The sequence below is a fragment of the Manis pentadactyla genome, chromosome 2, assembly GCF_030020395.1.
Source record: "Manis pentadactyla isolate mManPen7 chromosome 2, mManPen7.hap1, whole genome shotgun sequence".
Taxonomy (NCBI): Eukaryota; Metazoa; Chordata; class Mammalia; order Pholidota; family Manidae; genus Manis; species Manis pentadactyla.
In genome coordinates this window covers 198,859,007-198,884,526 of record NC_080020.1, presented here as the reverse complement: position 1 = coordinate 198,884,526, position 25,520 = coordinate 198,859,007, and the positions used below count along the sequence as shown (strand labels likewise).

At 39.5% G+C, this 25,520-nt stretch overlaps 1 protein-coding gene across 2 annotated transcripts in view; it reads right to left on the bottom strand.

Annotated features, from left to right (window-relative positions):
* SRBD1 (S1 RNA binding domain 1) overlaps positions 1-19,031 on the bottom strand; it is a 226,603-nt gene extending 207,572 nt beyond the window's left edge. The window contains exons 1-2 of one of the 2 annotated variants that reach the window (XM_057497248.1): positions 18,956-19,031; positions 2,422-2,501 (exon numbers count right to left, since the gene is read on the bottom strand). In XM_057497248.1, coding sequence (XP_057353231.1) covers positions 2,422-2,501 — 80 coding nt within the window. In that variant the 5' untranslated portion in view covers positions 18,956-19,031. The remainder of the gene's footprint in view (positions 1-2,421; positions 2,502-18,955) is intronic. The other variant, XM_057497247.1, reaches the window with a different exon arrangement.
* Between the last annotated feature and the right edge of the window lie 6,489 nt (positions 19,032-25,520).

Below are 25,520 nucleotides of genomic sequence, written 5' to 3'. Positions count from 1 at the left end.
GTACACATACACAACGGAATATTATTCAGCCATAAGAAGAAAACAAATCCTACCATTTCCAACAACATGGATGGAGCTGGAGAGTATTATGCTCAGTGAAATGAGCCAGGTGGAGAAAGACAAGTACCAAATGATTTCACTCATTTGTGGAGTATAACAACAAAGCAAAACTGAAGGAACAAAACAGCAACAAACTCACAGTCTCCAGGAAGGGACTAGAAGTTACCAAAGGGAAGGGTGTGGGAAGGGTGGGTAGGGAGGGAGGGAGAAGGGGATTGAGGGGCATTATGATTGGCACACATGGTGTGTGTGTGGGTCACGGGAAAGGCAATATAGCACAGAGAAGACAAGTAGTGACCCTAAAGCATCTTACTATGCTGATAGACAGTGACTGCAGTGGTATGTGAAGAGGGGACTTGACAGTATGGGTGAATGTAGTAACCACAGTGTTGCTCATGTGAAACCTTCATAAAATTGTATATCAATGATACCTTAATAAAAATAAATAAATAAATAAATTTAAAGAAAGACAACTGTTATTTATCTATCTTTCTATTTATTTATTTATAAATAAAATGGAGTGATGTGAACACAGGCTATGAACAGATACTAAAAATTGAAACAAGAAAGTTGATCAGGGACCAAAGTAAAAATACCCAAATACACTATCAATCACAGGTTTTTCCATCTACCTCTGACCTTACAGACAAATACACTATACATACACTCGAAGACACACAGAATCACTTTAATTTCCTGGGTCAAGTCACAGAGTCATTATGAGGTTTTCCATTTTAACACTGAAAAGTACTTATATAATTCCCTAAGTGCTAATCAAATTCTTTTAATTATATTAAGTTACTCAAACCAGTGTAAGGAATGAGAAAGGGCTCTAGGAAACACTCTAAATTACATAAAAAGCCAACACAAGACCCTTCCCCTGCTTTAATTAACCCATTTTTCTCCTTTTACAGAATGGATTTATTTCCTATTAGACTGGATCAGGAGCAGCAGAACTACTTTTCTAACAATCTAAGAATCAAACTCACAATAACAGCAGAGAAAAAACAGCTATGTGAACTCTGCTAGACGAATATAACACTCATGCCAACCCAGTTAATTCTACTTCTACCCAAATAGAAAAGGCCAGTACTGGTGGGAAGGACAACCACCTCCTCCACTGAAACTAGTCAACAAGGATCTCTGGCTTTTTGAATGGTTTAAGTTCTGTCAGAAGGCAAAAACCTGACCACATGATTCTCTTCCAGTTTTCCCCAAATTCCTCTTTCCTTCACACCCAAAATCTAATCCATCAGCATATCTGGTCTACTCTATCTTCAAAGTATATCCCAAAATTAGACCACTTCTCACCACTTTCACTTCTAGGACCCCAGGGTTCTACAAAAATTTCTTTAACTGATCCCCCTGCTTCCATTCTTGCTCCACTACTATTTCTCCATCAAGAAACCAGATGATCTTTTACAAACATTATCCAGATCCTGTCACGTACCTGGCCAAAACATTTCAATGGCTTCCCAACCTGACTTCAAATAAAACCCTAACACCCTATCAAAGCTTATTAGATCCTACCCATTTCAATCTCACTTCTAATCCCTCTCTGCCTTAGGGATTCTGGCCACTCTAGTCTTTACTTTTCCCTAAACACACCAAAATCTTCCCTGCCACAGGGTCTTTGCACTTCCTGTTCTCTCTTCTTGGAACACACATCCCCAGGTCTTTGAAAGATGCACTCACAAATCTCACTTAGATGTCTTGCTGCATCCTCTGAAGAACTGGGCTGAATACAGTACTCAAACTGTCTCGTGGCCAAATCCACTCACTGTGCTCTCTATCCCTTTTGTTACATACCCCACTCACTTAGCAAATCTTCAGTCCACCTACTGTAGTGCCCTGAAGCAGAGGTTCTCAACCAGAGACAATTCTGCCTCCACAGCAAGCATCTGGCAATGCCTGGAGACATTTATGACTGTCACACCAGGACAGGGTTGGGGGTGATGCTACTGGTATTTAGTAGGTAAAGACCAGGGATCCTGCTAAACATCATGCCATGCAAAGGTCTGTCCCCTCAGCAAGGAATTGTCTCGTCAACAGTGCTCAGGCTGAGAGACCTTGCTCTACAGCAATATAAAAAAAACTCCCTGCTCTCATTGAGCTTACATTCTAGAATAAATACTACGTTACATATTTGGGTGAGTACTTTCTCCTTGTGCAACAATTTATCACCAACACCTAAACAAGAGGCTAGGACACAAGATGAATTTAAATAAATACATGTTGCATGAATGAATGAAAAAGACACAGCCTTCTTCAACACAAGCAGGAAGTTAGTAAATGACAGAATGCATTACTCTTCAAGACAGACACCATTCTCTCACCCCCATATGAAATCAGTATGCTTACAGCTCAGAGAAGGGAGATAACTCATCTCTGGATACCACAGTCTGGACCTTTACTTTTGCCCTTCTTGGAAGTGATGACATCTAGGAGAAATAGAACATGAAATCAGCATGATTTGAATCACCTGAATGATTGCACTTATTTTTGTCTACAAAATTCAAAGCTAAACTCCAACAGCTCTGCTACTAGAAAATGCATCCACCCACCCCCAAAAAAGCATTGTTCACATGCCCAAACACTGTTTTCCCCTACCATGCGGCTGCCAACTGTAAAAGCAGCTAAGAGCCTTCCAATGGCTTCAAAAGCCTGATGAATGTAGGCCATCTTTGGAAAAACATAAGCTCCTATAGGGTGACAATTCTTAGTTTTTTTAGAATTACATGCTTAACTGTACTGCAAGTGTTATTTGCTGGCTTATCAGACAGAAAATTATAAAGTTCTTTATTAAACTAGATCTCAAAGATAAATATTTTCCCTCTTCTGTAAATGCTTACAGTGTAGAAGCCTATCTACAAAGTTGACAGTCAAATAAAAGATGCTGATTGACTGAATAAGCAGCCAGGTTACTCCTGAAACAAGACAACCTATTCCCTTATAATAAAAGTTTACAATATTTAAATAAAACAATCACTAATGCACCTAGAAAATATTTACCAAATTCAAAAGCCACCTGTAATAAAAATAAAGGGAAATAACCAGAGACATTATATAATAAATAAAGTACAAAAATATATTCCAGGGGGGCGGAAGATGGCGGCGTGAGTAGAGCAGCGGAAATCTCCTCCAAAAACCACATATATCTATGAAAATATAACAAAGACAACCCTTCCTAGAATAAAGACCAGGGGACACAGGACAATATCCAGACCACATCCGCACCTGAGAGAAACCATCGCCTCATGAAGGGGGTAAGATACAAGCCCCGGCCCGGCGGGAGCTGAGCGCCCATACCCCCAACTCCCGGCGGGAGAAGAATAGGCAGAGCGGGAGGGAGACGGAGCCCAGGACTGCCGAACACCCAGCCCCAGCCATCCCGGCCAGAGTGCAGGGCCCTAGATACTAGAAAAACAGGGCAGCAAGAACAGTGAGCGGGCACCGGTGGCCTGGCACCGGAGGACACCAGAAAAGCAAGCGACCTTTTTTTTTTTTTTTGCTGTTTTGTTTTGGCGAGCACTTCTTGGAAGTCTTAAAGGGATAGGGACCCCAATACTAGGGAAACAGGGCAGCAAGACCGGTGAGCAGATGCTTGAGACTGGCGCCGGAGAATAAAGAAAAACAAGCGGCCAACTTCTTTTTTCAATCAAAAAAATTTTTTTATTTTTTTTATTTAAATTTTTTTTTTTGTTGTGGTCGTTGCTTTGCTTTGGCAGGTGCTTTTTGGAAGTCTTAAAGGGACAGGGCGGGACACTTAATCCAGAGGTACGGAATCGGGGGATCTCTGGGCACCCTAACCCCTGGGCTGCAGGGAGCAGGGAAGCCCCTTACGGAGATAAATAGCCTCCAGGCTGCTCCCCCTACAACGCGACTCCACCACTTTGGAGCAGAGGCCAGAACCAGGCCACGCCCACAGCAATAGTGGAGATAAACTCCATAGCAGCCGGGCACGAAGCAGAAACCCTGTCTGCACGCAGCTGCCCAGCACAAGCCACTAGAGGTCGCTGTTCTCCCAGGAGACGAGGGCCACAAACCAACAAGAAGGGAAGTTCTTCCAGCCGTCACTCGTCCCAGCTCTGTAAACTATTCCTATCACTATGAAAAGGCAAAGCTACAGGCAGACAAAGATCACAGAGACAACACCAGAGAAGGAGACAGACCTAACCAGTCTTCCTGACAAATAATTCAAAATAAGAATCATAAACATGCTGACAGAGATGCAGAAAAATACGCAAGAGAAATGGGATGAAGTCCGGAGGGAGATCACAGATGCCAGAAATGAGATCACAGAAATGAAACAAACTCTGGAAGGCCTTATAAGCAGAACGGATAGGATGCAAGAGGCCACTGATGGAACTGAAACAGAGAACAGGAACTCACAGAAGCTGACATAGAGAGAGATAAAAGGATCTCCAGGAATGAAACAATGTTAAGAGAACTCTGTGACCAATCCAAAAGGAACAATATCCGTATTATAGGGGTTCCAGAAGAAGAAGAGAGAGGAAAAGAGATGGAAAGTATCTTAGAAGAAATAATTGCTGAAAACTTCCCCAAACTGGGGGAGGAAATAATCGAACAGACCACGGAAATACACAGAACTCCCAACAGAAAGGATCCAAGGAGGACAACACCAAGACACATAATAATTAAAATGGCAAAGATCAAGGACAAAGAAAGAGTTTTAAAGGCAGCTAGAGAGAAAAAGGTCACCTATAAAGGAAAGCCCATCAGGCTAACATCAGACTTCTCGACAGAAAACCTACAGGCCAGAAGAGAATGGCATGATATATTTAATACAATGAAACAGAAGGGCCTTGAACCAAGGATACTGTATCCAGCACGACTATCACTCAAATATGACGGTGGGATTAAACAATTCCCAGACAAACAAAAGCTGAGGGAATTTGCTTCCCACAAACCACCTCTACAGAACATCTTACAGAGACAGCTCTAGATGGGAGCACTCCTAGAAAGAGCACAGCACAAAACACCCAACATATGAAGAATCGAGGAGGAGGAATAAGAAGGGAGAGAAGAAAAGAATCTCCAGAAATGGTATATAACAGCTCAATAAGCGAGCTAAGTTAGGCAGTAAGATACTAAAGAAGCTAACCTTGAACCTTTGGTAACAATGAATTTAAAGCCTGCAATGGCAATAAGTACATATCTTTCAATACTCACTCTAAAGGTTAATGGGCTAAATGCACCAATCAAAAGACATAGAGTAAAAGAATGGATAAAAAAGCAAGATCCATCTATATGCTGCTTACAAGAAACTCACCTCAAACCCAAAGACATGTACAGACTAAATGTCAAGGGATGGAAAAACATATTTCAAGCAAACAACAGCGAGAAGAAAGCAAGGGTTGCAGTACTAATATCAGACAAAATAGACTTCAAAACAAAGAAAGCAACAAGAGATAAAGAAGGACACTACATAATGATAAAGGGCTCAGTCCAACAAGAGGATATAACCATTCAAAATATATATGCACCCAACACAGGAGCACCAGCATATGTGAAACAAATACTAACAGAACTAAAGGGGGAAATAGACTGCAATGCATTCATTCTAGGAGACTTCAACACACCACTCACCCCAAAGGATAGATCCACTGGGCACAAAATAAGTAAGGACACGGAAGCACTGAACAACACAGTAGAGCAGATGGACCTAACAGACATCTATAGAACTCTACATCCAAAAGCAACAAGATATACATTCTTCTCAAGTGCACAAGGAATATTCTCGAGAATAGACCACCTACTAGGCCACAAAAAGAGCCTCAGAAAATTCCAAAAGATTGAAATCCTACCAACCAACTTTTCAGACCACAAAGGCATAAAACTAGAAATAAACTGTACAAAGAAAGCAAAGAGGCTCACAAACACATGGAGGCTTAACAACACGCTCGTAAATAATCAATGGATCAATGACCAAATCAAAATGGAGATCCAGCAATATATGGAAACAAATGACAACAACACTAAGCCCCAACTTCTGTGGGACTCAGCAAAAGCAGTCTTAAGAGGAAAATATATAGCAATCCAAGCCTATTTAAATAAGGGAGAACAAAACCAAATGAATAATCTAATGTCACAATTATCGAAACTGGAAAAAGAAGAACACATGAGGCCTAAGGTCAGCAGAAGGAGGGACATAATAAAGATCAGAGAAGAAATAAATAAAATTGAGAAGAATAAAACGATAGCAAAAATCAATGAAACCAAGAGCTGGTTCTTCGAGAAAATAAACAAAATAGATAAGCCTCTAGCCAGACTTATTAAGAAGAAAAGAGAGTCAACACAAATCAACAGTATCAGAAACGAGAAAGGAAAAATCACGACGGACCCCACGGAAATGCAAAGAATTATTGGAGAATACTATGAAAACCTATATGCTAACAAGCTGGGAAACCTAGGAGAAATGGACAACTTCCTAGAAAAATACAACCTTCCAAGATTGACCCAGGAAGAAACAGAAAATCTAAACAGACCAATTACCGAAATTGAAGCGGTAATCAAAAAACTACCAAAGAACAAAACCCCCGGGCCAGATGGATTTACCTCGGAATTTTATCAGACATACAGGGAAGACATAATACCCATTCTCCTTAAAGTTTTCCTAAAAATAGAGGAGGGGGGGATACTCCCAAACTCATTCTATGAAGCTAACATCACCCTAATAATAAAAACCAGGCAAAGACCCCACCAAAAAAGAAAACTACAGACCAATATCCCTGATGAACGTAGATGCAAAAATACTCAACAAAATATTAGTAAACCGAATTCAAAAATACATCAAAAGGATCATACACCATGAACAAGTGGGATTCATCCCAGGGATGCAAGGATGGTACAACATTCGAAAGTCCATCAACATCATCCACCACATCAACAAAAAGAAAGACAAAAACCACATGATCATCTCCATAGATGCTGAAAAAGCATTTGACAAAGTTCAACATCCATTCATGATAAAAACTCTCAGCAAAATGGGAATAGAGGGCAAGTACCTCAACATAATAAAGGCCATCTATAATAAACCCACAGCCAACATTATATTGAACAGCGAGAAGCTGAAAGCATTTCCTCTGAGATCGGGAACTAGACAGGGATGCCCACTCTCTCTACAGTTATTTAACATAGTACTGTAGGTCCTAGCCACGGCAATCAGACAAAACAAAGAAATACAAGGAATCCAGATTGGTAAAGAAGAAGTTAAACTGTCACTATTTGCAGATGACATGATACTGTACTTAAAACCCCTAAAGACTCCACCCCAAAACTACTTGAACTGATATCGGAATACAGCAAAGTTGCAGGATACAAAATCAACACACAGAAATCTGTGGCTTTCCTATACGCTAACAATGAACCAACAGAAAGAGAAATCAGGAAAACAACTCCATTCAAAATTGCATCAAAAAAAAATGAAATACCTAGGAATAAACCTAACCAAGGAAGTGAAAGACTTATACTCTGAAAACTACAAGTCACTCTTAAGAGAAATTAAAGGGGACACTAACAGATGGAAACTCATCCCATGCTTGTGGCTAGGAAGAATTAATATCGTCAAAATGGCCATCCTGCCCAAAGCAATATACAGATTTGATGCAATCCCTATGAAACTACCAGCAACATTCTTCAATGAACTGGAACAAATAATTCAAAAATTCATATGGAAGCACCAAAGACCCCGAATAGTCAAAGCAAACCTGAGAAAGAAGAATAAAGTAGGGGGGATCTCACTCCCCAACTTCAAGCTCTACTATAAAGCCATAGTAATCAAGACAATTTGGTACTGGCACAAGAGCAGAGCCACAGACCAATGGAACAGACTAGAGAATCCAGACATTAACCCTGACATATATGGTCAATTAATATTTCATAAAGGAGCCATGGACATACAATGGCGAAATGACAGTCTCTTCAACAGATGGTGCTGGCAAAACTGGACAGCTACATGTAGGAGAATGAAACTGGACCATTGTCTAACCCCATATACAAAAGTAAACTCAAAATGGATCAAAGACCTGAATGTAAGTCATGAAACCATTAAACTCTTGGAAGAAAACATAGGCAAAAACCTCTTAGACATAAACATGAGTGACCTCTTCTTGAACATATCTCCCCGGGCAAGGAAAACAACAGCAAAAATGAATAAGTGGGACTATATTAAGCTGAAAAGCTTCTGTACAGCAAAAGACACCATCAACAGAACAAAAAGGAACCCTACAGTGTGGGAGAATATATTTGAAAATGACACATCCGATAAAGGCTCGACGTCCAGAATATATAAAGAGCTCACACGCCTCAACAAACAAAAAACAAATAACCCAATTAAAAAATGGGCAAAGGAACTGAACACAGTTCTCCAAAAAAGAAATACAGATGGCCAACAGACACATGAAAAGATGCTCCGCATCGCTAATTATCAGAGAAATGCAAATTAAAACTACAATGAGGTATCACCTCACACCAGTAAGGATGGCTGCCATCCAAAAGACAGACAACAACAAATGTTGGCGAGGCTGTGGAGAAAGGGGAACCCTCCTACACTGCTGGTGGGAATGTAAACTTGTTCAACCATTGTGGAAAGCAGTATGGAGGTACATCAAAATGCTCAAAACAGACATACCATTTGACCCAGGAATTGCACTCCTAGGAATTTACCCTAAGAATGCAGCAATCAAGTATGAGAAAGACCAGTGCACCCCTATGTTTATCGCAGCACTATTTACAATAGCCAAGAATTGGAAGCAACCTAAATGTCCATCGATAGATGAATGGATAAAGAAGATGTGGTACATATACACAATGGAATACTACTCAGCCATAAGAAAAGGGCAAATCCAATCATTTGCAGCAACATGGATGGAGCTGGAGGGTATTATGCTCAGTGAAACAAGCCAAGCGGAGAAAGAGAAATACCAAATGATTTCACTTATCTGTGGAATATAAGAACAAAGGAAAAACCGAAGGAACAAAACAGCACCAGAATCACAGAACTCAAGAATGGACTAACAGGTACCAAAGGGAAAGGGACTGGGGAGGATGGGTGGGTAGGGAGGGATAAGGGCGGGGGGAGAAGTAGGGGGGTATTAAGATTAACATGCATGGGGGGGTAGGAGAAAAGGGAGGGCTGTACAACACAGAGAAGGCAAGTAGTGATTCTACAACATTTTGCTATGCTGATGGACAGTGACTGTAAAGGGGTTTATAGGGGAGACCTGGTATAGGGGAGAGCCTAGTAAACATAATATTCGTCATGTAAGTGTAGATTAGTGATACCAAAAACAAAACAAAACAAAACAAAAAAAGGGCAGTTCCTGTGTGGTAACCTCTAATGAGTTCTACACAAGGGTATAAAGGGCATATAAAAGTGTAGGCAAAGGGTCTGTTTGTGTTTATACAGAAGATCAAAGCCTAATTGGGCTATCCCGAAAATAAACTAAGATACGATATGAAAGAGAACTTCCAACATCAGCACTCTCTGGAAGACTCATGCCAGAAGATGATCATCAAAAAACCCCAACAAAGATCCACACACTGCTACAGCTATAGATGCACTCATCCCACCGGTTTCTGGACTTGCCATGGCAATGAAGGAGATATCTAAGCTAGCCTGTGCATACAGTAAAACAACAAATTTGACTGGATCTATACTGTTGGAACTCAACCAAGAATTAGGAGAAGTGCAAATTGTTGCGCTGCAAAATCTTACAACTACAGACTATTTACTGTTAAAAGAACATAAGGAATGTGAACAGTCCCCAGGAATGGGTTGTTTTAATTTGTCTGATTTCTCTCAGACTGTTCAAGTTCAGTTGGACAATATCCACCATATCATAGATAAGTTTTCACAAATGCCTAAAGTGCCTAACTGGTTTTCTTGGTTTCACTGGAGATGGCTGGTAATTACAGATATGCTTTGGTTATGTAACTATACTCCTATTATGTTAATGTGTGTGCGCAATTTAAGTAGTAGCTTAAAACCTATACATGCTGAAGTTACTCTACAAGAAGATATGTCAAAGAAATAATCAATCTTCCCATGTTTTCTTCTGCCTGCTACTTCTATAGCTTTTCTTCTTCCTTCCTAATTACAACCCTTAAATAGAATTCGTGCCTCATATCAAATTTACCGAGTATCATAATTCTTCCAAGTGGTAAAGATACCTCAAGACAAATGCTGGGCATAGAAGCAACAGGGCATAAATATGCAAAGAAATAAAAAGCTAACCATTTCAAACAATAAGGCTTCTCTCTCACTTACCAACTTTACATTTCCCTGTATGGCCCTGGAAGATGACTGGTTAGCCAGAGACGGGTAAGATTCCTCAAGGGAGGAACAACCTAAGGCAGGCACAGTCGCAGGGGGGTCATCAGGTGAGAAATTGGGGATCAACAGAGGTGAGGCTTAGAACCTCACCCCCCCGTTCTGAGAGAAATCTTCTGCATACGTGGATGTTTTATTGCCCTTGTCTAGCTTGGATTAACACATAGTCTACAGGCACACACCTGATCATCTACATTTGCTCTCTTACAACACTAAACTATGTTTTCTACCTTTATCTTGTATCTACCTACCACTTCAGCATTTTATTAAAAGTAATAATAATAAAGAGAGAAATGTGGTATCCACATATAAATCAAGTATAAAAACCAAATGAGTATTCATATTTGAACTGACTGTTTAGAGTTCATAATGCATGAGCAAAACCGAAAGCTTCTGTGATGACTGCCCTTGTACTGTTCACTATGTAACTTATTCATTATGTAAGAATTTGTTCTCCATGTAAGAACTTGTTTGTTATGCCTCAGAAGATTGGAGACTGACGAAAATTAGGCTTGGGGTGGATTAATGATTGTGCATTGAGCATTGACTCCCCTATACAGAATTTTATTGTTGTTAACAACCATTTGATCAATAAATATGAGAGATGCCCTCACAAAAGAAAAAAAAAAAAAGGACAGACTTCCAATGGTAAAATAAATAAGTAACCGAGATGTAATGTATAGCATAAGGAATATAGTCAAGATATTGTAACAGCTTGGTAGGGTGATAGCTGGAACCTAGAATTATGTATATAAATGTTTTATCACTGTGTTGTACACTTCAAACTAATGTAATGTAATACTGTGTGTCAACTACCCTTCAATAAAAAATAATTATCTAAAAAAAAAAAAAGAAAGTAGAACAGCTAATTACTAAGCAAATGCAAAATTAAATCAACTATCTCCAATGTCAATGAAGGGATAGACAAGGAGTACAGAATATGATACCTATATATAAAGAATGAAGGAGGAGAAATAGAAAAGAACGTTTAGATTGTGTTTGTAACAGCATACTAAGTGAGTTAAGTTAGACTCTGAGTAAGGAAAGTAACCTGGAACCTTCAGTAACCACAAATCTAAAGCCTGAAATGGCAATAAGTACATACCTATCGATAATCACCCTAAATGTAAATGGACTGAATGCACCAATCAAAAGACAAAGAGTCACTGAATGGATAAAAAAACAAGACCTATCTATATGCTGCTTACAAAAGACTCACCTCAGACCCAAAGACATGCACAGATTAAAAGTCAAGGGATGGAAAAAGATATTTCATGCAAACAAAAGGGAGAAAAAAGCAGGTGTTGCAGTACTAGTATAAGACAAAAGACTTCAAAACAAAGAAAGTAACAAGAGATAAAGAAGGACATTACATAATGATAAAGGGCTCAGTCCAACAAGAGGATATAACCATTCTAAATATATATGCACCCAACACAGGAGCACCAGCGTATGTGAAACAAATACTAACAGAACTAAAGGAGGAAACAGAATGCAATGCATTCATTTTAGGAGACTGCAACACACCATTCACTTCAAAGGACAGATCCACCAGACAGAAAATAAGTAAGAACACAGAGGCACTGAACAACACACTAGAACAGATGGACCTAATAGACATCTATAGAACTCTACACCCAAAAGCAACAGGATACACATTCTTCTCAAGTGCACATGGAACATTCTCCAGAATAGACCACATACTAGGCCACAAAAAGAGCCTCAGTAAATTCAAAAAGATTGAAATCCTACCAACCAACTTTTCAGACCACAAAGGTATAAAACTAGAAATAAATTGTACAAAGAAAGCAGAAAGGCTCACAAACACATGGAGGCTTAACACGCTCCTAAATAGTCAATGGATCAACAAGCAAATTAAAATGGAGATACAGCAATATATGGAAATAAATAACAACAACAGAAAGTCCCAACTTCTGTGGGACGCAGCGAAAGCAGTCTTAAGAGGAAAGTATATAGCAATCCAGGCATATTTAAAGAAGGAAGAACAAACCCAAATGAATAGTCTAATGTCACAATTATCAAAATTGGAAAAAGAAGAACAAATGAGGCCTAAAGTCAGCAGAAGGAGGGACATAATAAAGATCAGAGAAGAAATAAACAAAATTGAGAAGAATAAAACAATAGAACAAAATCAATGAAACCAAGAGCTTGTTCTTTGAGAAAATAAACAAAATAGATAAACCTCTAGCCAGACTTATTAAGAGAAAAAGAGAATCAACACACATCAACAGAATCAGAAACGAGAAAGGAAACATCACGACGGACCCCACAGAAATACAAAGAATTATTAGAGACTACTATGAAAACCTATATGCTAAGAAGCTGGAAAACCTAGAAGAAATGGACAACTTCCTAGAAAAATACAACCTTCCATGACTGACCAAGGAAGAAACAGAAAATCTAAACAAACCAATTACCAGCAAAGAAATTGAAGTGGTAATCAAAACACTACCCAGGAAAAAAAAACCCGGGCCAGATGGATTTACCTCGGAATTTTATCAGACATACAGAGAACATATAATACCCATTCTCCTTAAAGTTTTCCAAAAAATAGAAGAGGAGGGAATACTCCCAAACTCAGTCTATGAAGCCAACAGCACCCTAATACCAAACCAGGCAAAGACCCCATCAAAAAAGAAAATTACAGACCGATATCCCTGATGAACATAGATGCAAAAATACTCAACAAAATATTAGCAAACCGAATTCAAAAATACATAAAAAGGATCATACACCATGACCAAGTGGGATTCATCCCAGGGATGCAAGGATGGTACAACATTCGAAAATCCATCAAAATCATCCACCACATAAACAAAAGGACAAAAACAACATGATCATCTCCATAGATGCTGAAAAAGCATTTGACAAAATTCAACATCCATTCAGGATAAAAACTCTCAACAAAATGGGTATAGAGGGCAAGTACCTCAACATAATAAAGGCCGTATATGATAAACCCACAGCCAACAACATCATACTGTAGAGTGCAAGCTTTTCCTCTGAGATCGGGAACAAGACAGGAATGCCCACTCTCCCCACTGTTATTCAACATAGTACTGGAGGTCCTAGCCATGGCAATTAGACAAAGCAAAGAAATACAAGGAATCCAGATTGGTAAAGATGAAGTTAAACTGTCACTATTTGCAGATGACATGATATTGTTCATAAAAACCCTAAAGACTCCACTCCAAAACTACTAGAACTGATATCGGAATACAGCAAAGTTACAGGATACAAAATTAACACACAGAAATCTGTGGCTTTCCTATACACTAACAATGAACTAATAGAAAGAGAAATCGGGAAAACAATTCAATTCACAATTGCATCAAAAAGAATAAAATACTTAGGAATAAGCCTTACCAAGGAAGTGAAACCTTACCAAGGAAACCTTACCTATACCCTGAAAACTATAAGACACTCTTAAGAGAAATTAAAGAGGACACTAACAAATGGAAACTCATCCCATGCTCATGGCTAGGAAGAATAAATATCGTCAAAATGGCCATCCTGCCCCAAGCAATCTACAGATTTGATGCAATCCCTTTCTAAATACCAACAACATTCTTCAACAAACTAGAACAAATAGTTCAAAAATTCACATGGAAACACCAAAGACCCCGAATAGCCAAAGCAATCCTGAGAAGGAAGAATAAAGTGGGAGGGATCTCGCTCCCCAACTTCAAGCTCTACTACAAAGCCACAGTAATCAAGACAGTTTGGTACTGGCACAGGAACAGAGCCACAGACCAGTGGAACAGAACAGAGACCCCAGATATTAACCCAAACATATATGGTCAATTAATATACGATAAAGGAGCCATGGACATACAATGGGGAAATGACAGTCTCCTCAACAGATGGTGCTGGCAAAACTGGACAGCTACATGTAAGAGAATGAAACTGGATCACTGTCTAACCCCATACACAAAAGTAAATTCAAAATGGATCAAAGACCTGAATGTAAGTCATGAAACCATAAAACTATCAGAAAAAAACATAGGCAAAAATCTCTTGGAAATAAACATGAGTGACTTCTTCATGAACATATCTCCCCGGGCAAGGGGAACAAAATCAAAAATGAACAAGTGGGACTCTATCAAGCTGAAAAGCTTCTGTACAGCAAAGGACACCATCAATAAAACAAAAAGGTACCCTACAGTATGGGAGAATATATTCATAAATGACAGATCCGATAAAGGGTTGACATCCAAAATATATAAAGAGCTCACGCACCTCAACAAACAAAAAGCAAATAATCCAATTAAAAAATGGGCAGAGGAGCTGAACAGACAGTTCTCCAAAGAAGAAATTCAGATGGCCAACAGACACGTGAAAAGATGCTCCACATCGCCTGTCTTCAGAGAAATGCAAATTAAAACCACAATGAGATATCACCTAACACCAGTAAGGATTGCCACCATCCAAAAGACAAACAACAACAAATGTTGGCGAGGTTGTGGAGAAAGGGGAACCCTCCTACACTGCTGGTGGGATGCAAATTAGTTAAACCATTGTGGAAAGCAGTATGGAGGTTCCTCAAAAAGCTCAAAATAGAAATACCATTTGACACAGGAATTCCACTTCTAGGAATTTACCCTAAAAATGCAGCAGCCCAGTTTGAAAAAGACCGATGCACCCCTATGTTTACCGCAGCACTATTTACAATAGCCAAGAAATGGAAGCAACCTAAGTGTCCATCAGTAGACGAATGGATAAAGAAGATGTGGTACATAACACAATGGAATATTATTCAGCCATAAGAAGAAAACAAATCCTACCATTTGCAACAACATGGATGGAGCTAGAGGGTATTATGCTCAGTGAAATAAGCCAGGTGGAGAAAGACAAGGATCAAATGATTTCACTCATCTGTGGAGTATAAGAACAAAGGAAAAACCTGAAGGAACTAAACAGCAGCAAACTCACAGAACCCAAGAACGAACTAACAGTTACCAAAGGGAAAGGGACTGGGCAGGAGGGGTGAGAAGGGAGGAATAAGGGCAGGGAAAAAGAAAGGGGGCCTTACAATTAGCATGTATAATGTGGGGGGGCATAGGGAGGGATGTGCAACACAGAGAAGACAACTGGTGAGTCTACAGCATCTTACTACGCTGATGGACGGTGACTGTAATGGGGCTTGTGGGGGGGGGACTTGGTGAAGGGGGGAGTCTAGTAACCATCATGTTCTTCATGTAATTGTAGATTAATGATAATAAAATGAATAAAAAATAAAATAAAATAAAATAAAATAAAATCCCAAGTCAGCAGTGAGAGCATTTCAGTACCAAACCAATTTATTTTGCAGTATCCTCACAAAAATCAATGGGAACAGTATCTGATACCTTGGAACTAAGGGTGAAGGGAGTAAGGGTTGGCTTTAAGATGTCTGAGACAAAGGAATAGCTCTAGATGTCTTACTTCACTTCAAGCTCTTAAGCAACTTCCCAAGGAAAAAGTCTGGATGGTTATTCTCTAGAGAAGGCAAAACAAAGTCTCTAGATTGGAGGACACCAAGCAGATGGTGGGCATGGGAACATTACAGACTGAATGCTCAGACAGAGATCCCCTCTCAGTCCTCTTCCACTAAGCTCCCACAAAGCTGCCGGCAAGATCCTTACCCTCCAGAGAGGAGAATGAGAAGGCTCTTCGCTGGAGAATATAACCGGCCCAAGAATAAAAACCTGAAGTTGGTAAGCTCCCCAACAAATAACCTAAACAGATCCCTACTCCCACCACCCAATTCTATAACATACATGAACTCAGAAATTCTCATACAGACCATCATGCACCAATTCTAACTCCACATTTCAGCCTTAACAGCAATGTTTAAAATAGGAAGAGAAACCAGGGGTAGTGTCTTAATACCATTTTACAGCCTTGCCAGGCTCATAAAATTCTGATTAACCATTAAGGAAGAGTTCCCTGAAACAAATATTTCCAAATGCCCCTTTATTAGGCACCCTGAAGGCAATGTTCCATTGAAAGGTGAATAAGATGTAAACTTGTCTTCTGACAAGTAGAAAAAATATGAATTTGAAAATAGGTAAAAAAGGAGACTATGCATTAACACACAGGCCAATTTCAGGCAAATCAGTTTTAGGAATAGTATATACAGAAGCTAAGGACCTAGAAATGTTTTCTAAAAAACTACCTATACCAGGTATACTTCCAGGGATATACATACTCCAGTTTAAAGACCAGTTTTGTGGGAACTATCTTTCCATTTCTACTCCTCCCATGTTCCCTTCCTTAATATCAAAGTATTTGTTAAATCTCCCAAAATTCCACCCACTTCCATGGTTTAAATACCTGTATCACCACTTATTAACAACCTTAATACTTCCATCCCAAAGACTGCCTGAGATTCAGATTTATGCAATAAACTGCCTGTCTGTAATCTATGTAGATCCCTTATAGTTACCTAAGATTTAACACATCCACAATGGAACTCTTGGTAACCATTCCTTGCCCTAAAACCTGTTCCTATCCCTGTCTTCCCCAACTCGGTAAATGATACCACCATCTCTCTTAAGATGGATGGTTCTTTGCTAAGATAGAACCTTGAGAAAATTTTAATCGTTTGATTGAACTATAACTGACATACAATAAACTATACATGTTTAAGGTGTACAAACTGCTAAATTTTGACATATGTATACATATCACCACAATCAAGATCCTGAACACATCCACCATTCTCCAAGGTTTCATTTCCTAAGCCAAAGCCTTGCAAATCTTGTTTCTTTCCCCTCCCATTGCCAGTTAGTAAGTCACATTAATTCTTCCTCCAAAATACATCTTAAATCTCTGTGATCTCCAGTGAGTCTTAAGTCCCCAACATCTCTTACCTGGACTACAGTAATAGCCTCTTAACTGGTCTCCCTGCTCCCACTCTTGCCCACACAACACATCCTCCACTTATCAATCCAAAAGATCATCTGAAAAATGCCTAAAAACCATTCAGTGACTTCCCAATCCATCCTCCACCCAGAATCAAATCATATTTTTTACCATAGCCTTCTAAAACGCCCTGCAGGCCTAACCCACCTCTTTCAAATCACATTTGCTCCTGGCTGTAGCTCCTCAGCCAGTCATTCTTTCAGTCCCTGTAACAAGCATGATTCTTTTCCACCTCAGGTTCATTCTGTCTGGAGCACTATTCCTCCTCCTCGATAGGCTGGCTCCTCCTCATCTCTCAGAGCTCATTATTGTAGGGCTAAAATGGGTTTCCCAAATACAATACTACTATAGGATCCTACTTACTTCCTTTATACAGTAATAGATAACAATCTATAATTATCCTGTTTATGGTCTGCATCCCCCACGTTTATTTCATGGTAGTAAACACCATGAACAAAGGAACTGTATTTGCCTTATTCACTTCTGCATCACAAAGATCTGGCACTTAATAGCTGCTTTATAACTAGTTATTAAATGAACATAAGATATACAAAAATGATCTCTATAAAGGAATATACATTTTTCCCATCACTATTAGGTTACATCACGCATGGCACTCATTGCTTTCTTGAAAAAGTAATGATACAGAAGAACATCCCTATTCTTAGTAATCTGAGGTTTTCCCTCTTTCCAAGCTGTCTTATCTCTATGGGCACATGAGCATATTCAAAATCAGTAACTTGGAGGTTGCTGTGATGTTACCAGGGAGTTACTCATCTAGGGTGAGTGAAAATCAGGGGGACAGAGAAAACTGCACACACACAAACATTAAATTAAAAGTAGAAAAAATACAGCTAGAATATTTGAAGTACAGCAGAGAGTAAAACTTTTATTTAAAAGGCATTTAAGTAAGTTTCCCTGAGTGTACCAACAAAAGTGCTTGGAATGTCAGTACAGACCGCTAAGTAATAAAAACTAAATGTTAAGAGCTGGAAAGAGCCTCTGAAATCAAATAGTCCCGCTATTTTCTTTCACGAATTAGAAGCCAGAGCTCCAGTGAGGTGAAATGGTTTAGAGAAGAGCTGTGCGGCAGAGGAAGGGCTAGAAACCAGAGCCCCAAACACGAAGACTAGGTTTGCTTCCCATTCCACATACATTATATTAATAACGTGCTGTCTTGCGGGAGGCTCGAGTTAGGTTGCCTAGACGGTTCCCATTCATTACTTTCCTCAACAGTGTTTCAGCGCCTCCTATAAAGGCAGGCACACTGCAGACGATGAGCTGTGATCTGATAGTGAAAAAGGTGCTTCCTCCCCCATCTCCGACGATCTGAGGCATAACAATCTAAGTTTGCCTGGACTTTCCCATGTCTGCCCTAAACTATAAGAGCTGCAATTTGGCTGGTGACACACGCGGCAGATGGGAGGGGTTTTCCGAGTGTAGGTTGGAAGCACAGACCACAGACAGTAAAATGTAATGAAATGTCTCACTTTTAAAAGTGATGTTATTTCCCAAATGAACGCTCTGAACTTTAATTGCCCCCAAAACACCGGAGCCCAGGCGCCGGGCTCACGCGAGCAGCCGGAAGACCGCCCAGGCGGTCGCTCAGCTCACCTTCCCGCCCGGCGTGTCTGAAGGCCCGGGATTCCGTGTGCATGTGACATAGTCTTCCGGTTCCCGCCGGAAGTTTTTCAAACGCCGGAAGTCCCGCCTCTCTTCTCCCTGACTCGCGTCCGAGGCGCTGAGCTACTGAAACAAGGTGGAGCCAAGCTGGGCGGAGGTAGCTCGAAGAGCAAGGATCCACGGGGAGCGCCGGGGTAGGGCCCGGCTCTAGGACCGGGGGCGGAGCTCTGTCTACGGAATGGTGGAGGCGGCCAGAGTTGCTGCTAACGCGGATTAGCCTCCCCGTCTTCTTTCCTTCTCTTAACCTGCCTTAACTCTGTTCTAACTCTCCTATTTTAATTTCAGTCAAAAAAGTGACTTTCCATTGCGTTATTTGTAGTTTGTAGTAGAAAATGAAAACAAGCTTTATTCTTTCTAAAGTCAATTCTAAATGTCGTTAACTTCCATGAAAGGGTGTGTTCAGCGTATTTTTAGCGTGTATTATTATTTCCTAAGCCCCGAGATAAGGGCTTTGCTCCAGTCTTCCGGGAATATCCATATTTGGCCCCTTCTGAAAAGCCCTCACACAGCCCATGACGGTGCACTGTACCTTAGAAGAGTTTAACCCTAGAGTCATCTCTATCTTAGTTTGGTCTCAGGCAGCTTGGTACGCTGTCAAGTATACCGATTTGAAACCTGGTTCTCTCAGGAACTTCCCAGTACACTTGGGCAGATGCCTTTATGTCTTTGAACCTGTTGCCACTGCCTTCCCCCTGCGTTTTATTCCCTGATAAGGTACACCATACATATCAGGGGTAAATAGGTATTTACCCCATTCATTGGGGTAAACTGAGGTTTTCCCGGGCTTCCCCATGTCTGCCCCAAGAGCTAGGAACTGCAATTTGATAACGCGCAAACCTAAATTGAGTGAATTCATTGAGGCAAACCCAGGGCCCAGTTACCTAACCTTGTTGGACAAAAATGGAAAAACCCTGACCCGTTTCGTTTTCATATTCTTGGGAAGTGCTGTGACTTATAAGTGCTAATAATCTAGTGAGCCCTCCTCTAAATACAGCATTTCTATTTCTCTTACCACAGAACACAAAAGTAGCCCTTACCTTTTATTTTGATGATCCCCAAGTATCTTATCCCATTTCTATCCCCTAAACTCCGCTTTTCTTTCACTAACCCAAACTTAAAAGCTGTGAAGTCCTCCCCAGCAATTCTCTCCCTTTACCTTGAATACATTTTCTCAAAATCAGTTCTCAGTAGGAATGAAAAACATATTTTTAGGTGATGTGTTTTTTACAAGCACGCTAAACTCTAAACTCACAGAAACCGCCAAAAAAAAAGAAAAAATTACATTGTAAAGTTAGAGAAATAAGGCTGTTAGTTTGGATAAGAATTCAGCAGATCAGAAGCCATGGATTTGTTTTTAGAAGACTCTAAACAACATGCTAATGACTTATTTGCACGAACTTTGAGTACTGAAGAGCCCAGCAAGCTATTGAAATGACCCATGAGTGGGCCTTGCTGCAGATTCACCCAAAGTGAATCTAAATCATATTGGATAATTTTTGTGATGGGGAGGAAAATAAGACTCCTAAAATTTAGTATGTCTGTTCTTCTATATCTAAGATCCTTTGTCTGTAAGACTCACTTACTGAGATTGTTTAGAGTTTTTTTTCTTTCTTTATTTGTAGTCTTATGTTGCCTTTTGCAGTGGTTCCAGAAGGTCTGGAACTGTCTGCTACAATCAGCAGTCTGCTCCACAATTTCTAGTTCTGAAGGAATAATAGAGAACACTTTATAGTCCAGGATTATGGGAAGAAGGAAAATCAGGTCATAAAAATCAACAATAATAATTTATTTTTATCTTTCACGTATTTTTTATATCAAATTGCGCTATGCAGGCTTAAGGTAGAGGGTAATACAGGTCAAAGTGAACCAATATTCTACAAAATCTTTTGACCTAAATCCTTCCCTCGAGGAATTTACAAACAAGACTGGGAACTAGATATAGTCACAAGAGACAGAGACCCATACAAGACAGTCCGGATTCAAGGGTTAGGTTGTGCATGGTAGTAGCCACACTACACAGTGAGGACTAGAGGAAGGATTGACCACTACCATGTTTGACCTTGACTAAAACATTTCCCTTGGAATTTTGCAAGAGAGGCACTCCTACTAAAAGCGTCAAGGGAAATTTGTAATCATTTAGTATAAACCAGGCCCTAGTATAAATACTGCCTTTTTTCTCTAGGACTTTGTCCAATTTATTGTTTACCTTTGAATCTTACATGCTGAATTCCAAGAAATTCATGGATTTAGCCTAGAATAACCTGGATGCTCACCTGAGACTATGCAGTAGGATTTGGGAGTAGTGAAAACATGTTTTGCATTTGCTTGGAGGTTTGTTCTTTTATTGCTCCAAAGCATACTGTTCTTCCCATGATATTCATTGGTTTGGTATCATTTGTATATTATTGCTCATGTTCTCAAATCCTTTCCCTTCTATCTCCCCAGGAAGATAATAATAGTAATAACTTATATTCATTGGTCATCTACCATTTGCCAGGCACTAAGTTAAAGCTTTTACATGTATTTTTGTATTTATCAGTTCATTGAGATGTTGCTATTATCTTCTTTTTATAAATGAGAAGACCAAGGTATAGAGAAGTTAAATAACTCATCCAAAGTCACATCAGCTATTAAACTGCCGATCCCAGATTTAAACCCAGTTCTCCTGAAGACATCTACTTACTACCAACTTGAAGCAAAGATCTTTTCTTTCTCCTCTATGGTGGTCAATGCAAGACTTTGAATCCTTAATATTCCTAGGAACTACTGAATCTCTAAATATGGTAAATAAAGTACTGTCTACCTACCGAAAACATAGCAAGGCCATTCCCCCTACTGACTTCAAAATAAGTTCCACTGGAACAAAAATTCTTAATATTGATGCAACTGTTTGCACTGTATTTTGCACTCACCGAATTGTAAGATACTTGGATCTAAGTCTTGGAACTGAGTATCAGTAATTTTGGTCTCCCCTTCTCCAGCTTCTCCATCTACCCACACAGTACCTAACAATGCTTGACAAATAATAGGTACTCAGTAAAACAGTAGACTAACTTCTGGACCAAAGAATGTGCCTGGAATAAAGAAAAATCCTTCCTTGTCCTAGAAAAGTAATCTAAAGCTCCTGCCTCACAGAAGGTGGGTTACCATTTAATAACTCAAACATTTACCTCCTTAGAGTCAATCACCTAGCAAAGGCAAAGGAGTCTGTCTCAGATTAGAGAATGCCTAAACTGAAACTGAGTCTTATTTCATAAATCTGCAGATTAGCCCTGCCCATCCACTTTCCCACTGTCAGCAGCTGTCATTCCATTCCTAAATAGTGAAACTGACTGCCTTCAATGAGCTTCTCTCAGTAGTTCAGTCAGGAACTTAGAGATTTCCTGCAAAATTAAAGAGATTGGTAAACAGAGAGGGAAGTGCCTCTGTTTTCCAAATGAGAAAGGGGCTTCTTATCAGGTGAGGTAGGCCAGGATGGTAGATGGGTTCCCATGCTTGGCCTGTCCTGTTACTTTCTTCAGTCTGGTGAGGACCCCCAGCATAATTCTAAAGTGCTAGTCTAACTCTGAGGACATTGTTCTAATAACCCAGGATAAGTTTGTCAGTCTTACATGTAAAAGAAAAAAGATTCAAGGGATTAAAATCCTGACTTTTGATTAAATACTGAATAGATTTTGAGGAAGCATCAGTTAAGCCTGAGGAAATCAGTTGTAGGTTTTTCAAGGAAATAGACATTCAGGAATCATTCAAAGGGATTACAAACATTTAAATTTATCATACATGAGGTAAAATTATGGGACCCATATTTTGAAATAGTATGTGATTTCTATCCTTAAGTAAAAAATGAAATTTGCAGTTTTGTCCCACTTATTTTTTATAAATTCTCAAGGTATGGTTTAATGAATGCAATTAAAAGCAAGATTAAGACCAAAAAAATGCCTGAATAATAGATGAAATACTGTATTTATTGCATGGCTCACTGTTCCACTCATCACCTGCCTGGCAAATTCACTGACTAAAAGGCACTCAATCAGTTGCATTCGTGAGCAGATATATGGCAAAATTTTCTCCTAGTGAATTTCTCATCCTCAAGTAGTGTCCAGGGACCCCCTCAAAGGCTAAAATATCCATTAAACAGCCTGAGATCCAAGCACAGAAACCCCATAGGACTCATTAGGCTCCTAATGATGGCATGGCTGGTTGGGTTGTAGGGAAGAAATGAAAGGCAGTACTGTGGGGCCAGATTTATTTTGTTCAGCACCACAAGGAACTATGTCTAGAGATTCTTTACATCAGAACTAGATATTGTTTCTAGCACCTCTGGTCCGTCTTCCACCTTCATAAGCTGAACCTGTTTCAAAGTGCTTGCTTGAAACACTCATCCAAAATGCCTATAGTCAATTGTAATCCTAGAAGCTTCACACACTAACTAATTCCTGAATTCAAATTCAGGAAAGTATTGTGTGGCAGATCAGTCTATGTCCAAATTAGTGTACACTTTTTTTTTTTAGTCAGGTTTTTTGAGTATAATTGATAGAGTAAAACTCAATTTTTTAAATCTGACAAACACATACAGTCGTTTAACCACCACCATAATCAAGATATGAAACACTCCCATCACCTAAAAATACTGCCCCTTTTTAGCAGTCTCCTTTCCCAAACCCAGCCCTGGCAACCACTCAGCTGTTCTCGGTCCCAATAATTTTACCTTTTCCATATTGTCATGTAAAAAGTTTCTCTCAATATAATGGATTTGACATTAATCCATGTTGTTGCTTGTATCAATAGTTTGTTTCTTTTTATTGCCAATTGACATTCCACTGTGTGGCTGTACCACAGTTTGTTTATCCATTTAGCAGGTGATTGACCTTTAGGTTTTTTCCACTTTTTGGCTATCATTAATAATGCTGCTATGAACATTCATGTACAAGTCTTTGTATGGACATATGTCTTCATTCCTCTTGGCTAAATAAATATCAAGGAAAAGTATGCTGAGTCATATGGTGAGTGTTTAGTAAGAAACTACTGAATTGTTTTCCAAAGTGGATATACCATTTTACATTCCTACCAACAATGCATGAGAGTTTCAATTGCTCCACATCCTTGCAGAGACTTGATATTGTCAGGTTTATTTGTTTGTTTTTGCCATTTAATAGGTATATAGGAGTATCTTGCTCAACCTTTAATTTGCATTTTCTTAATGACTAATGATGTTTATTAGTAATGTGTTTATTTGCCATCCATGTATCTTCTTAGTGAAGTGTCTGTTCAAATATTTCTAGTTTTTAATTGGACTTTTTGATTGTTCTCTTATGAAAGTTCTTCATGTATTGTGGGTACTAGTCCTTTATCAAATATAACACTTGATTTTAAGAGTTGTTAAGTTGTCATAGGCAGCTGCCAGCACAACAGCACACAGAAAAGTGATTTCTTCTCTGACCACAGAGAAAACTCTACCATAGCCAAGTGTCCTTCAAGAGGCTAGCTAACAGCTGGCATCAAAACCACCAACATTTTTATGTACATGAGTTTTCCTGAAACCAACATCACTGTAGACAGATACCATTCTTTGTAGAAAAATCACCTAATTTCACAAAGATGATAAAAGTATGACTTTAAAATGCATGAATTACCATTCTGAAGGAATGCTTTAAAACTGAGAGAGTGGCACCCATAAGCCTTAGCAAATAATGTGAATAATTAACAAAACCATACCTTCATATAGCATAACAAGGTTTTTCATTTACACTGGACTATGATCTGAATATAAGAAAAACCAAATAGTTTACCAAGAAACACCTGTTAGATCCTGCAAGTTAAAGGGTTAGCAGAAAAAGATATTGCATATATAAGGGCCTTTCATAAATATCTGCCATGGGCTTTTGTCAGTTAGGTGGCCTAGATCTATAATCCCTGAAATTTACAGGTGTGTTTCTAGAAATCAATAGCTAGTATTTCTCAAATTTTAATGCATGTAAGAATCACCAACAGAGTTTCCTTTAAATGCTGATTCCTAGCCTCTAGCCTACAAGATCCCAATTTAATTTGCTTAAGTTGGCATCCACATGAGGACACCAGGTAATTCTGATAAGGTGCTCTCTTCATTACAGAAAGACTGGCCTAATTCTTACTGTGCACTTAATTTAGAAAACTTAGGGGACTGAGCTGTAGCAGTATGGTTTCTAAATACGGTGTTTTGAGAGGATTAAAGATGGCAGCGTGAGAGGTGAGACAGAGGCTTCCTCCTAAAACCGCATATAATATGAAAATATAATTAATACTACAAATCCTGAAAGAGCAACAGGAAAGAGGACTGCGCCAAACTGCATACACCTGGATAAAAGAATAAACCTCATGGAACAGGGTAATGTACCAAAGCCGTGGCCTGGCTGGACCCAAGCCCTTCCCCCACCCAAGCTCACTGGGGGAGGAAGAGAAACAGAGCAGGGAGGGAGTAGAGGCCTGGGACTGCTGAATACCTAACTCTGGAGATCTA